Below are 16,471 nucleotides of genomic sequence, written 5' to 3' on the forward strand. Positions count from 1 at the left end.
CTTAATCAGCATGAGTTCAATGTTATCTTCATGTAATTATATTTTGAAATGTTGGTGGAATGGGTTTGAAAGTGGAGGGAATGGGGGGTTAGTAGAGTGAGAGTGGAGGATGCGTCAGAAATCCTTCATCTTATTTCGGTATACGGGGTGGATGAAGGAAATGCGGGCGTGAGGGTGGTCCAAGGGGAGGGGAGTGATGAAGGAGGGAGGTGTAAGGGCAAGGCGGGGGGAGGAGGGGCGGCGACGTAATACTCAACTGCATATTTTGCCTTCCATTTGAGACTTGGTTTGAGAAAATCGATCCAGTCAGAACCGATGTGACTTTAATTGTGGAATATGCCCGGAATTCCGGACTTCCGGAATCGTCGATAGTGGACAATATATTCAAATTCAAAGAATGTTTGATTGGCAATCAGTGATCTAGATCTGCGATTAGAATAATTTGGTGACCATTTCAATAGTTTTTAGCCTCTAAGGTATTACGATTGTACCGATTTATATGGGAAATTCCAGTGTATCCTTACTAACACCCCTGTAACTCCGGAAGCAAGAGTCAGAACAGAATGAAATTCAGCAGCAGTCAATGGCATTACTGTATCTTTCATTTGAAATCAAGTTTGTAAAAATCGGTAGAGAATTCGCTGGGGAATGGGTATGATATTAGCTTAGGAACTTGGCGGGTTCCCCGGGGGCGTCATGAACCGTCATAGGTGGCCAATGTGGTCAAAGCTGCTTTGATTGATCATTAGTGATCCAGACCCGCAAACTAGAGTAATGTTACATCAATTTTAATATGTTTTACATCATTTGAACATCATGGTGGTACCAGTTTATATGGGAATTTGCTGTGTGACCGCACTCTTCAACACGTAACTCCGGAACCGGAAGTCGGATCAACTAAAAATTCAATAGCAGCTTATGGGAGCGTTATACCTTTCAGATGAAACTAAGTTTGCGGAAATCGGTTCAGTCATCTCTGAGAAAATTGTGAGTTTAAATGACACACACACACATACACACACACACACACACACACACACATACATACACACACACAGACATTTGCCGATCTCGACGAACTGAATCAAATGGTGTATGACACTCGGCCCTCCGGGCCTCGGTTAAAAAGTCGATTTTTACAGTGATTGCATAGCCTTTCTTTATATGAGAAAGGCAAAAATACGTCCGATTAAATTACCGTCGGACAACGGGAAGTTCGGCCTAACGGTATTCGGCTAAATTTTCAATTTTGTTTTAAAGACCACTTCTAGCTAAATCTTAGGTCCTTTACTAGGATGCTTAGGAAAAGAAACAATATTTCTTTTCATACAATATGAGTATGATGACAATACAATTCGTAGTTGTGACTAACCAGGGGCGGCATTGCGCATCTCGAAACGAAAGGTTTATTGTATGCAAGCTTGTATGAAAAAGTCGATTCGAAATGGTTCCATAATGTCGCCCCAGTTCAAGCGAAATTGTACAGATAATCAATGAATGGGGCCTGGAAGTAGCTATCCATTCTCAATGTGTATGTTTCGAGAGTTCTTTGAACTGTCAATAGCGGCACTGCCACGTCCTTATAGTCATCGGGGAAAGGAAGGAATGTTAGTATAACAAACATTCTTATGGAGACCGTGGACACCTCCGTATCTCCACGTTTGCCACGGAAGGGAGTTTTTGTTAATAGGATGGGGTAATGAGTTAAAAAAATCTGAATTCACCTTGATAAATGATACGATCTGCGCTACTCTCAGAAATTTGATCATGTAAAGTTTTTAGTACTTCGAATTCTCTTCGTCAGTAACTGACACCAACTTGGAGCCCGTAGGATAGATCTAAACTAGCACCAAATTGGCACCAGTTAGACATTAAATTTCACATCTTGTACGAACGCCTAATCGACTGGCTTGACTACTAAATTATTTGCATTAAAATGAGATCACAAAAAATATTTGCATAACCAAGGGCGTTCATTTTCAAAATTCACTCTGTTGATGAATCATCTTATTAAAATATGTGATGCGGATGAAGCTGACCACCATTAATTTTTCATATTGGAAAACGCAGCAAAAAAAAGTTCCAAATTCCTAGTTCAGAGTCTGTCGCACTAGTAATATTATGTGGATTCTTTTGGACAAGTGATATATGGTAGCTCTTATCGACATTTCTGCATAAGAGAACCTAGAGCGTTTGATTTTATCCCCGCACAGTTTGTACGCGCGACATGTCGACAGTTCTTTGGCTACATTACAAACATTTTTCAGCGTCTTTCGTGCAACCATTTTCCTCACGAGACCACGCACTTACCGCATCGTGCTTCAGTGGCACCTTAGGTGGCTGACTTTTTACATTTGGGACAGTTCGTGATCCGTGATTCGCATGCAAGCGAACATTATCAATATTTAGACGTGGTTAGGCAGAGCAGACCCGGAAAAAGTCACTCGAACTCATCCACCCCATCAACGGACGATACCGAGCGCAACTGCTAGTTTTCAATTCTTTTTTACTTGCTGAATTGAGGAGTCCTTGAAACGGCCAACTCCATTCGTCAGCAAGCTCTCGACAGTCAAGCTCGATTCGGTCACCACACCGTCAATTTCTACGTCTCGCGAAGGGACAAATATACGGTACTCCAACGTGAAGAGTTGCTTGTTATTCGTTTGTATTATATTAACTGCAATAATGAAAGTCGTAGTTTCGAATTGTGTGTCGTATTTACAAATGTATAGGACCTACAAAGATTATACCATTAAGAGATATATTAATAATAACGACCACAACTTTGTCAAAGTTACCATCTATATATCTGGCTTTTTTAAAAATAACTTTATGTCAATGTCGCCCTAGTGCACAGTAGGACGAGGCCAGACTCAAAATTTGAAGATTACGCAATATTCTCCCTAGCAGTTTTTTCGTACTGTTTGAGCTATCAGAGACATTATCGCGAGATTTCAGGTTATTTTAATGAAAAAAGATTGTTTGGAACTTGAACTGATTATTTCCGTTTTACGAAGAAACAGTATTTTTACGGCTTATATTCCAGTAAAATTATCTATTTGATTAAATTACATCATAAAATTACATAGTTTGTTTAGTTATAGTTTAGATAGCCGTTTGTCAAGAACTTTTAATAAATACGAACTTCTAATGACAAAGAAGCCCGCAAAGACTGCGATCAAACTGTACTCATTGGAAAGCTTATATTTTTCTCTTTAAAATGAGCCTAAGCTGGTTTGCAAAAACTTGCGATTAACAATAAAAGTTAAAAAATGCCAATGGAGACGCATGGTTATTAATGATATTAATTCTGAATAATCACTTTATAACTAGAATGATGACATTAAAAGGATAATCTACGACGGTTTCATTAGTGAACAAAATGATAGATGGTGGTCCAAGCAAAATAGACTTCAAAAAATGATTTCATGTTTTCAATTTTTTGTTACCATTCGATTCTTTTTACCGGTTTATGTTGATCTTGTGCGGTGAATAATTACAATAAAATTATCCGTCGTTAACGTTTAATTTTACTCATTCTTCAGCCATCCTCAGAAATTTAGGCCCGTTCACTTCAGAACTATTCAAAGGAAATTAAATTTAAATTTCTCTCACACGTTGGTGGCGTCTCCTCTTGCTGACCACGTCTGAGTTTATAGAGTGTTTCTAAAAATAATTTACGAGATCTTAAATGACGACCCGACGCATAAAAATTTACGTGCGAGAGTAAAATTGCATTGAGAAATAATATCGGTAATAAGATAAATAATTGCTAATTCGCGGCGTACTTCAGGTGTTTGTAGGCTAATGAGCATGCATCGTGCCTCAAATGATGGAAGAGGGAATGCTGTCCAATTGAGTTAGTGCATATACGAGAAATTGTTTTTGAACTAGTTCAATGCGCTTTTCGTGCAGGATAGTGTATCGACTCAATACTATGCTGCAATATTCCACAATTGGTCTGACGTATGCATTATTTAGTGATTTAATTGTGTAAGGGTCTTCATAACTTTAGCTGAAGCGTTCAATAAAGCCCAGCATACTATTAACTATACTTATTGTTGTATTGTAATGTTCTTCAAATGTGAGTTTGGACTTTAAGCATACGTTTAAATCTCGTATAATTTAATTTTTTTCTATAAGTTGGTGCCCTTATCTATTGATCGGGAATCAGATTTTCTGCTGAACGCTATTCAATTACATTTTTATATTGAGTTGTAGCAGACTTTTGATACACCAGATGTGAAATAGATTCTATTCAATCTGAAATACTACAGCGTCGTTTGCATTACTTATTTCCACAAAGAGTTTCATGTCGTCTGCATTTTTAAGCACTTTCATGCGTATAAGTATACAAGAAATGTCGTTTATATACAAAATAAAAAGAAGAGGGCTCAAATGAGAACCCTAAGGAACGCCAGACATGTCTGGAATTGGTTCAGAAAGTCACCTCTGGCATCCCCCAGCGTTCCCACTTCGACATCAAGTTATCCAAAATAAATTCATCGCTTAACACAAAATAATTATTTTTGAACCACCATATTGAGATATAAATTTATTCGTTTCAACATTTAAAACTGACTAACGCTATCATTAAATATCATTTGAACAGTAAAGATAAAATGCTTTTTGAGCCACCCTAATAAACAGCAGAATTAATTTCAAATATATTTAAATATTCAGAAAGGAATTCGGAGCACACGCATTTATTTAAAAAAATAATCATTCATTCGGGTAGCTCAAAATAATTAATTTTGAGCTACCCGAAAGAGTAAAAAAGGTTTTTTAATATCAAATACGATGCAGTGCAGAAAGATTCCTTAAACATAAATTCTAAGAATAGCTTCAACAAAATGAACATTTTTGAGCTACTTTAATTAATTGTAAAAAGTTCATTATTTTCATTTTTAATTCTACCAAAAATGAATTCAGCGTACCTAAATTACATAAAAACATTTTATTTGATCCGAAACGACAACATTTTGACTTTAGTTCCCATTTTGTTCTAAGCCGAGTCACAGTGTAGCGACTGTTTTCCGAACTAATTTTATACGACCAAATAAAATGCTAGGTATTATGCAGCAACTTTGCAGAAGCTTAGCTTAGCTTAGGCCCTTAGTTGCACTTCGTGATTAGTAAGTGATTGAGTAAAAGTGCACAATGAATCAAAAAATCAAACACTTTGAATAGTGATCCGGCCCATTGCGCCGATAAGATTAGCAATTACGACGCATTAAACGTCCATTGTTGTTCTACCGGGGAAGGCAAGGAATGTTAGTTCGACACTCGCTGTTGATAGTGATCGAGACTACCTCTGCATCACTCGAGAAATGCACGAAAGTCAACTGCGAAAAAGTGGGTTATTGGACGTCAACCATTCAAGCGATGGTACGATGTCAAAAGCCAATCCGTATATTTTGCCTCAAAATAAAAGAGGATAGCTTCAACTTACCGAAGAAAACATGGAACACGTAAAGCAGCTTCTTCTTGCGGAAGTCCGAAATGGCGGCCATCGTTTTAGGAAACTACGGTTTATTTACTCTCGACACGAAAACCCCTCTTCGGTTGGTAGTGCGGTTTGTAGCTGCAAAAGGAAAAGGCAAAAGAGAAAATAAAATCTAGTGAGTGTCCTAGGTAATCAAAATAAGCCCTGCGAAAATATTTACTCATGAATATACCAAAATCCGATAAGGATATATCAATATTGATCCCCGTCCCGTTGCTACTCTTACTCATCGTATTACATGTTTGGAGAATGGTGCATTTTCGTTCCCGGAACTGACTAGAACTGACTAACCGATGGCAAACGATGCCATTTTTCACAGTCGACTGCTTCGCTGGAATTGAGATTGCGAAAAGTTTTCCATTTCCCTGCCTTTTCCGGATTCGGAATCGAAATCTCAAGCATGAAATGCTACGAAACGTCGAGTACGGTTATGATGCACTGATGTGCTAATACCCTGAGAAATATTATTTAGTTTCAAAATACTGTCCAATGCGGTTCCATTCGTGTGCGTATCCGGATCCTACCCTGGCAAACCATTGTGCGGGGAAAAATCTATTGTTCTTACAAGTCTGCCAGCGAGGAAAACGGAAACGAGTCAACATTATTCAAATTTTCTGAATTGATGTGATGCATTGTTAGAATGGATGCCCCTCCGGGAAAGGGGCACCATTGCTGAAAATGGAGCTACGGTCGGGTCAAAAAAAAACAACTGGAACGGATTCCCGATCGAAAGATGATATCAAAACACAATCCAAATGAAGTCTTTTGCGGATAGATCCTATATTTTTTATTTGTCAATACGAAAACGGATGTATAAAGCAATTTGTTACGAAAACTGAACTCGGTTATAATTTTGTTACCACTGCTCGATCGGGTTTTCCATCTTGCTTACGATTTTGGATTGCAGCGGAAATGGAATGAACGATTGCAAACGTTCGTTTCCAGTCGTTGTCGTTTCAGCGCGAACAATGTCTGGAATAGTAACAAATTCGATTCGACAGAAACCCGTTCACAGGTGGTCGGACATGTTTCGTACCGAGCATCGTATTATACTTTTCGATTGTCTTGTCAAGATTAGGCAAAACTATTCGGTCTTCTAAAGTTGTCAACAGGGAAGCAACAGAACAAATTACGACCACATCCATCGCTTTACCATGTTTTTCTGTTCAAATCGAAGCCCAAACCAACGCAGCAATTCAATTATCGAAAGGTTGGCCACGGAATTGATTCCGTTTTTAGCATTCGAAACCACCGCACATACACAGCTCTCGTATAGCAGTCGATGCTAGTAGCATAATACATTAGTAAACGATCGTTCTAAAAGCATATGGAAATCGTCGTTAAATCTCTGGAAGCAGTTGAACGATTCAATTCGTGACGCGATTGGCAAACTGTCAAGCACGAGTCCAACATTGATAGAACACACTCGACGACTCTAGCGTAGTAGCTTGAAACCGTCACACACTAGACACACGCTAACGTGTGTGCCAAGGACGTGCCACCGAGTGCCACTTGAAAACTGAATGAATCGGTTCCCCATTTGCTTTCGTAGTTAGTCAGTCGTCCGTCCACACGGGGCTCAACAGTTCGGTCATTGATTGAGTTGTTTGCCGGCATGCCTACCCTGTCGTTGCTGCTAAATCGTTTCAATCTTTCGACGCACTCCGATGTATTCTACAATGAAGCAGTAGCAGCCCAGTAAAACCAGGAGGAACTCGATTTGGAACTCTGGCTGGTTACAGTTAAAATTCCTGCTTATACGGTAAAACCGATTGAATTTGAATGGGAATTCCGTTGGGAGCCATCCAGCATTCCGAATCAAATTCAGGGCAGGTTAAACTGAGGAAGCTTTTGGGCACTTCTGGATTTTATTTGTTATTAATTTGAGCGGATAGGGGAGACTTGTTTCTTGTTGAAACATAATTTCCTGATCATACCACATTAACTGTTATATAATGTTATATTGTAATATATAAACACGAATTGATCTTGGATAAAATTGCATCCATCTACTCTTTATAAAGTTTTGAATATCTGTCTGCTAATAGCCATAATTTTCAAATCAATATCTTATTCATTTTGTTTACCCTTAAGAGCACAGTAGCTGTTAGCATATCAACCAAAAGAGAAGAGATCACTAGATTTGGATATTTATCGTGTTTTAAAATATGCATAAGAGAGACATATCGAGGAGAATTAGTACACCTTGGACTAGAACAAGGCCGGATGGACTCGTTTAACGGAGATCTGGCACTAGAATACTAGACGCACGACCAAACAACATGTTTAATGTCACGATAACCGTCATTACAAGCGCTGAAACCACTTTCCACGACCTCAATACGCAGGAGATGTGCATCTAATGTACAATGATTGGGCATGACCGGAGATATTACCCGAATGAAGTCACGACCCTTATCCATTCACTTGAACCAAGGTTTGTTGATGCTTTTGGGATTACTAAAGCTTTATTATTCCACGAAATTGGTCAATTTTCGGGCGTCCTCTGACAAGAAATACTTAAAACTTTTTGAAACTATGCGATCAATCATAAATATCACATTCTATACTTCCACCTTCTTATTATCCATCTAATCTAAATATCTATTGTTTGAATGTAAAAAGGCTACTGCGGCCGAAAACGGATTCTTCGTTCCGTGCATTAAAATCAAAACTTCAATCGAATAAACAACGCAGGACCTAGCCACCAGACGAAACAATGTTTCTCTCGTTAATTCGTCGACGAACCGGTGCCAATAACCACGTTTTCAGCTTTCGTCAAGTTTTTCATTTGCGTTTTCAACGTCGCATATGTTCGGAAAAATTCGGGCGATCCTACGTTCAATAAGTCCACAATAGCACTTCTTCGCGTACAATTCTGAGAAATCTCTGTCCCACCACGGAGTAGGAGACCGTCATTAGATGATGTTCCCTGTTTAACGAGATTGCTAGACTCGCACTCTTTGGTGAACAAGGAAGCGTAGAAATTAGTCGTGACTGGTTGCGTAACCCTCTTTAGCATTTTTGCTTGTAGCGTTCCCTAAAAGAATACGTCAGTTTTTCCCCGCTTCGTTTATCGGGAGATCATGCGGAGGTTCTCCACAGTACATTTTTACAATAAGTAGCTGTATGGCCCAATTGTTTGCGATGCTTCGCGGCACAAAAACACGAACAGGTAGACGAACCCAATTAAAAACGCCTATCGGAAACCATCAATCTCTACTTCTCGGGTGGGCATGTAGACAATATACTTTTTCGTACAAGACCGCAAATTGTTTAGTTAGATCACGCGATATATCGATTATGTTAAATACCTTATCTTTGGTCCGGTAGCATACCATCCAAAGGCCGGTTATATTGGATATAATTTGCATCGAAAAGCAGACTTGTCGGCATTATTTTTGCCACCAGGGAAATATTCAAATCGACCTTCATTGAGCCTGAGGAGAAGTCGGTCGTCGAAGATGCCTTCCCATTAGCCAAAACCATAATGCGGGTCGAATTAATTCGAACAAACGCATAACGAATGATTGTATGTGTTTGTTATGCAAGCGTGTATATTGCGAAAATGCGACAGTTTTTTAGTAATACATGGACCACCCTATGCTTGTCTTACTACCCACTTGGGCGAAATGTGTTACGCCGGTCCAACAAGCTACAATGGAAAATAAAGAAAAGTTCTGTAAGATATGCAATTTTGTGAAGATATGAATTGTTTATTGAATAAAAAACTAACAACAATGTTCTAGAATCATGTCCGTCACATACATACAAACGCCGTTGAGAATACCGCTGAAAAAGTTTCGTTAAATATCATCCGTAACAGAGTCCACGTCTTCGTATTAAGGCATAATTCGTTTGATGTAAGCTGGTTTACTGCGCGGTGCTAGGTCGGGTATACGAACATCTGTATTATCATCCTCCACCTTCACTGGGATCTTGACTCTAACGCCATTGTATTCGACGTCCAGTTATATGTTGTTATTCGCAATAAGGTTTTTTGCCTGGGCTAAACTTCTAACGTAGTTTTGTACGTGGTGTATCTGAATGCAGTTCGCTTACGAAAGACTAAGTTCCATTCTGACTTTTACTAGTTGTTCACCCTCCTGAGCTGTATGTCTAATACTCCGTTCACACTGCAAATTAAGATGTGTTTTAAAGCTATATTTGATGACATTTTCCTTGTTGATTATTATTAAAACCTGTTTTAACTCTGTAGTGTGAATATAGCGTAACACGAATTTCCTTAAAGTCAATTGAAATTGTGTTATCCCGTAGTACGGTAACTTTTATTTCCTTTGGTTGACTTATTTCGCTCTGCAGTCGGGAGCAACGATTCAATATTGTTTATGGACTGGATCACGAACAAAGCAACAGTTGAGGTTAATTATTTACTTAACTAACGTCTGCAACGGAGCCATTTTTTGCTTCTATTTAGTGCGAGATGAGAAGATAGACTGAATTCAATTAATAATATAATACGTGATAATAACAAAATACTTTCTGAAGTTGAATAACTTAAAATCTCGTGGTAGCGTCCTAAACAATTGCATTGCATAAGTGGCTAAAAAGGCAAAATTCTTTTAAATATGGATAATAACTCTAATTCTTGTTTCAAGTTATCAGTAACAGAGCTCAGAAAAATTGGCATCCCTGAATGAGCTTGAAAGAAGAACGGAATTCAATTCATGCCGGCCGCGAATAATGGATATTTTTTTGATTATTTGCCGCTTCTATTCTATTGTATTTCACATATCTGGCTTTTTAGTAGATCTTTCTGTTCGGCAAAGTTGTTCCAGGGATCAAAACCTACGATGTGGTATACCAAATAGTTCGGGATTCTGCCAATAGGCGACACTAATGAATATGCAAATTTTTGATTTACAGTATTTCGAGTTCTTGATTTCTTCGGCAAAGTTGCTCAGAAGAGCACAAAACCATCGAGCTGGTATACGCTATCTTGGATACGATTTTTGACACTAATCAGTACCGTGTTGGCAAAAAATCTTTGCCTCATCGGCACACCACTGTCATCGACATTCACCTGAAATTATACTGCAAGGGGATGTTTCCTTGCAAAATAACAACAAAATCTTGAGAGCTGGAAAAGCGTAGTTGGTAAATCAATTACATTGTACGCAGCTCACATGAGTTCGACTCTCAACCCTGCACATGACGTTAGAGATTTATCGAAAGCGATTGTTCCAACTCGAGAAATGAGGCGAATGGCCCTTAGGTTAAAAGATCTATATTCAAAATAAAAAAAAGAAACACAAATGGAAGTCGTTTTTCGATATCCCAAAGCATAACAAGCACCGGTGGAAAAATCCCCTACTATTCGCACCCTGCATGTTTTGATTTCGTGAGCAATTATGCTAAAAACAATGACCTGCTAAAAAATCAGGAACATGAGATACAGTAGGTAGAAAAAAGTACATGCTCACTAACGCCACCTAATGGTGGTATCTGGAAATATTTGATGTACTCCCTTGCCGCTCTTGATTTCCATAGTAACTTTGTCGAACTGGGCCTACTTAAGGGTAGAATTTAAAATTATTTGGACTTCCTCTTAATACTCTCTGCATGATCGAGATCATGAAGTGTTTTGAACAGAATGTTGTTCTGTCGAACTTCCCATATCACGTGTTCCATTGACAAAAACAATTAATTTTCGAACGATGTAGATGGAATATTGTTGACCATTGCTGTCAGACTTAAATATCTACAGATCCAGATATTTTCATTACATATCCTTACAATCCTTATATGGGAGAACTCACTCTCTTCGAGCATTCAGCATGTTAGCATACAAACGCTTAAGACCTTCGCGATCATTCACGCACACCAAACCCGCGGTCTCGCAAACATCGCAAACACCCTGGGGATTAAGTGAATGTTTAACTACTGTTAAACTTATACACGCGATCTCAAACAGAAACTTGGATACGCCCCGGCAATGAATCGGTCACATCTGATTTTCTATCTTCGGTTCAAGCAGCCTAGGCTCATGCCTTCAGCCAGACTAATAAAAAAAAACTACGCAGATTTATACTAGACAACACGTTCCATGGTGACATGACCGAGGACGCTAGTGATATGGGGAAACTCTCTTTTAGCATCTGAACCATACACTAAAAATTAGCACACGCGAATATGCAAATGGACACACGGTTATAAAATCGAATTCATACGCGCGAAGTTACATATGCACTAGCACACGCGACATACAAATGCCCGAGTCATCCGCGATAATACATGCAATCACAATCATCAACGCACAACTACGCCCAAGATTTTGCAAACACAAAAACACCTCGATGATTTAGTGAACGCTACAGCACTTATAAATTAATTAAGGCGGTCTCAAGACACTCATTCCCATGCGATCGCACAGTCCCTACGCCCACACATCTGAACCGTACACTCAATATCACAATCAGAGTCACGACCCGCTGCAATTGGACTTAAGCAGTGTTTTAGTGGGTGACGTTTCCCGTCTCATCTGCAATTGTAGTAAGTGATTCGGACGGTTGCTCTTCTGAGAACCCAGCTATCCGGCTCCAGTAGTACAAGCCAAAAATTGCATTCTGTAATCTGTTATCACGATAACAGGATTTCCACAAAAATGAATATTAATGTCCTGGGCGCCCGTGACCCGTCGAGAAAAAAAGAAAGAAAAACACGATATCCCCTTGAACAAAATTCTAGGGGATTTTTTCCTCAAATTTTCAACCATCGTTCTTCCATCGTTAAGGCTTTACGAGGAAAGCAAACGGCCGTCCACCGAAACCCAAGTTGAGGGGAGATAGGAGATGTGATGCTGTCACTTTATGGGATAAGCAACGAGCTGTAACAGACGTTTGAAGCATAATGAGAAAATCTCCGGTGTTATTCGAGTTTTCTAGTGAGTACTAATGGGACTGTTGATGAAGCATTTTAACGCGATATGGAACTTTGCACGAAAAAAAACATGAAGTGTGCATGCATATTTTGTATGAGTGTCTATCTGACAGCCAAGACGGTCTCTCGAATACTGATGAAACGAAGTCGCAAAGCTACCACCTTCTAAAGATAAAGGTTTTGTTCTCTTCATGTGCAAAATATTATTAATATAGTAGAATAACTTTCATGTCAAAAATACTGCAGAAATCTTTTATGATTTCAGGAGAAACATCATTAATATAATTAACCTTAATTCGCCACCATAAATAATATCACTCCAAAATATCAGCGCAGCCTGCTTTCAGATGGCAACTGAACTCTACACAGAAGCGCGCGTTAATTACGGAATTAAAATAAATTGAATAATAATAATGCACATATTGACAAAGTGAAATTGAATCACGACTGTAGCCATAGTGTCTGCTGTTTCAGGTACCTACTGCAGCTACCAAGTGAACAATTTTTTCCCTCTGCCATCACATCGCTACCGATTTTGGAATCAAGCCAAACAAAGGCCAACTCGATCGATATGTTCGAAAATTATCAGCCATTTTCCGTTGCATATATTCATCGAGTGTGTTCGGCGAAAATGAGTCGTTATTTAACACGTTGTACTGACGGGGGGTTGGTTTTCTACGTGATATTTAGATAAAGGCACCTCTTTTAATCCATTTAATGGAGTAATGGAGTGATTTTCGCAATCACCCACAGAACTATAATTCACGATGGGGATCATAGATTAATTATAAGTTTTTCAATGCTAATACTTGTATCGAAATAAAGTTGTTCGTATTGAGTATGTGCCATGTTGTCAAACGTTTTGATATAGGAGTGATAGGTTCTGAAATGCGTTCATCTGTTTTGAATACGAGAAAGGAGCTTCTATATTCTTCATTTTTGGTTAGTAAAGGGTTAATATTAAAGAATGCAAAGCCAACGGCGTCGTTGTTTGTGTTCTGAAAAGGATAATTTTCGATGTGGTAGAAACGATGTAAATTAATTATTGATTTTGTGAAACAACAAGACGTTGATTAAATTGATTATTTATACATCTTTTGAAGTGTCCAATGAATAGAAAATCATTTAAAACTTTGAAAAGTTGGATTTTAATTTTTTACATATTAACGACATTCAATTAGCTAGAGATTACTGGGTAGGGTCAGTTGTCACGGTAAAGATGAACTTGTCTCTCTATACCAGGACACATGCTAGTGAACTCGAGTGATTCGTAGTTATGCTGCCTAAGCTCGACCCTCATTAGCAGAAGACAAAAATTAAGCCCGTACGATATCAAGCCTGTTCTAATGACCCTGCCACTTCTAGTTTTCCGATCTGTTTACTTCACATCCTTGCTCTCACTTGAGTACTATGGCTCTAATTTTCATAACTTTCCCTACCCAGTAATCTCTAACTAATTAAATGTCGTTAAAATGTGTAAAAAAGAAAATGTGACTAACATAGTCGAAATAAAAAAGGAACAAAGTTGGATTTTAATGTTTCGTGTCCCACTCGTCCAAACTATTGGCGCCAGTTAGACACTAAATCCAAACAGTTCACACAACGTGTGTGAAGACGCCTGAAGCAGCTGGCTGGTACCGAGTAATGTCTCGGTTAGCCAAACACAGAAGCTGTAGTTCGCTGACGAGTATAGGGAAACGAAATCATCTTTCCGTGTACAGTCGATTTCATCACTATCCTATTAGCTTGAATCAACAAACTAACTTAAATAAGGCTTAACCAATAAGTTGAAATACTAAAAGCCCTGACAAATCCCAACCCAAATCAGCATATTCAGAAGGGTGGGGGACATATAAAACGCTCAACGCCTCCCCACAATCCAATCTCGCCATCAACCCGATAGGAAATGAAACCGAAAAATGTACATCCTGTGCCATCCTCTGTCCTGCGGTGAAACCATCAAAACTCTTTCCGGACATTTGAACTGACCCAGAAAAGAACACCCATCTCATAAATTTCAACTTTAAACGGCATCACAAAAGAATGGACAGGACTCCCACACAGAGCATTTTCGGGGGCATTATTCAATTTCAACCAGTTCCGGGTTCCGTTTGCGCCATGCTTTTCGGAAAAAGTTTTAATTGACAATAGCCTCCAGCTTCTAAAGCGGGCTATTAGTACCTACCACCCATCCAGTAGCAGTCAAAACCATGAAAAAGTCTTCAGCAGCTTTAGCTACGGTCAATCCGGTCAGGAAGACTCAGTTTTGGAAAGCTTTCTAAATGCAAATTGAATAATTTATCTACACACACATACCCACGTGGGGACGAGTGCTGTTCCAGTACATTCGTCAGCCTTGTTTTGCCTCGTGGTGCAGTTCAGGGTTTTTCAAAGGTAATCAAGTGGAACGACTGCAATTGTTGCTCCGAAACGTGAAAGGCTTCAACAAGGAACAATTGTTGGATTGTCACACACACACAGAACAATCTCTCGACTTGGCAAGAAAAAATAATTCAAATAGCCTCGGGTGCGTTCGGGTTAAATGGACCGGTTTTGTTCAGCCGCTTTGCGAATATTGAGGTGTAAACACTCTGGACCACGTCCTGGCGTCAGCCAGAGTTGCCAAATTCGTAGATATTTCTCTGAATTTACAGAATTATTTAACAGCTTTTCGGTGAAGTCTTTCTCGGAGATCACTGGCGATACTGCTCGTTGTACAAATGATGCACGAGGTTTTATGAGGCTTTTTATAGATTTGTATTAGTGTTAGCTAGCATCACAGATAAACGCAGGTTCCAATTTGGCATTGGCATCACTGGGCACCACTATAAGTCCGAAACGTTCAGTAGTAATAGAAGCATTTGCCCACCGGGAATTTAAAAGCAGTTCAGTACGACGGATACAATGTTACTAACTGGTGTAACGGGAACCAAATGATTGTCTTCTAATTTCATGGTGGTTATCGATCAGAGATTTGAAAGTGTCGTGCATCCGGCAATAGGAAAACCGACATGTTAAGTTGTATTAGGACATGTTGCTGATTGGGTCTTTAATGGAGTGGTTGAATGGCAAAATACGAAAACTGCATTGCGAGTCACTCAAGCAAATCAAAACATTATAGTTGATGATGAAAACTTTAAAAAAAATACACGAATAAGTGCTTCTGCGTTTGGGTTGGTAATTTGCAGTGGCTAAGCTTTCCTTAGATTAGCAGCATTTTCCGTAGAAAATTGTGTACAGTATGATTACATAATTGCCAATTGAGATACCAAACGATATATTGTAGGTTAACGACCCGAAGGTTACATGTTCCAATCCTGCCTCTGGCGAGACTATTAAAAATAATTGCTTCCGTTGAACTCAATATTTGAATCTGAACATTACCATAAATCTCAAATGTAACCTCTTGAATAATTCAATAGATGCATTTGTAGTACCAAACATCAGATCGTGTAGTCGTACCTTGGTTTTGTTCTCGTCTATATAACAACGGGAGCAAATACGCAAAAAACTCTGCCTCAGCCTTTTCAACAACGCCGGTAAAGCATTTCTGATATGATGGAATTGAATATAGGAAAGATGTGTAAGCTCCATTTACACCTACACCCAACTAATCCTATTAACACTCCAAGAATTACAAACTTTACAAAAATCTTTTTTTCTTTTTTCGAAGTTGTATTGCTAAAAATAATTCGACAACAGCTGTAAGTATATGTTCATTTATTCACTGTAGATACACTAGACGGAAGTCCGTTTTGCTTATGAGCTGAATAGAAAAAAAAACAAAAAATCTGAATATTTGAGTGGAATCAAAAAAACATCATTTGGGAAAAAATTAAAGCTCTTTCAAATTTGTTCAACAAATAAACTATTGATCGATTATGAACTGAAAAATGTTAGGATCTAAATTAAATAGTATTTTCTGGAAAAAAAATCAAAATGAAATATTCAGCATTGGACTACATCTTTGATATACTCGAATCGGAAAAATCTTCCTGAATTATTTCAATTTGATAGTTACCTGAATTAAAATTTTATGTTTATCTAGACTAATTAAATTTCAAT

General features: G+C 38.6%; 1 protein-coding gene across 1 annotated transcript in view; it reads right to left on the reverse strand.

Moving 5' to 3' along the window:
* The window catches only part of LOC131676906 (calexcitin-1-like), a 106,234-nt gene that overhangs the window by 38,501 nt on the left and 51,262 nt on the right, over positions 1–16,471 (reverse strand). Inside the window, exon 2 of the mRNA XM_058956304.1 lies at positions 5,453–5,584. Within this exon, the coding sequence (XP_058812287.1) occupies positions 5,453–5,513 (61 nt within the window). The 5' untranslated portion in view covers positions 5,514–5,584. The remainder of the gene's footprint in view (positions 1–5,452; positions 5,585–16,471) is intronic.

The sequence above is a fragment of the Topomyia yanbarensis genome, chromosome 1 (assembly GCF_030247195.1).
Source record: "Topomyia yanbarensis strain Yona2022 chromosome 1, ASM3024719v1, whole genome shotgun sequence".
Taxonomy (NCBI): domain Eukaryota; kingdom Metazoa; phylum Arthropoda; class Insecta; order Diptera; family Culicidae; genus Topomyia; species Topomyia yanbarensis.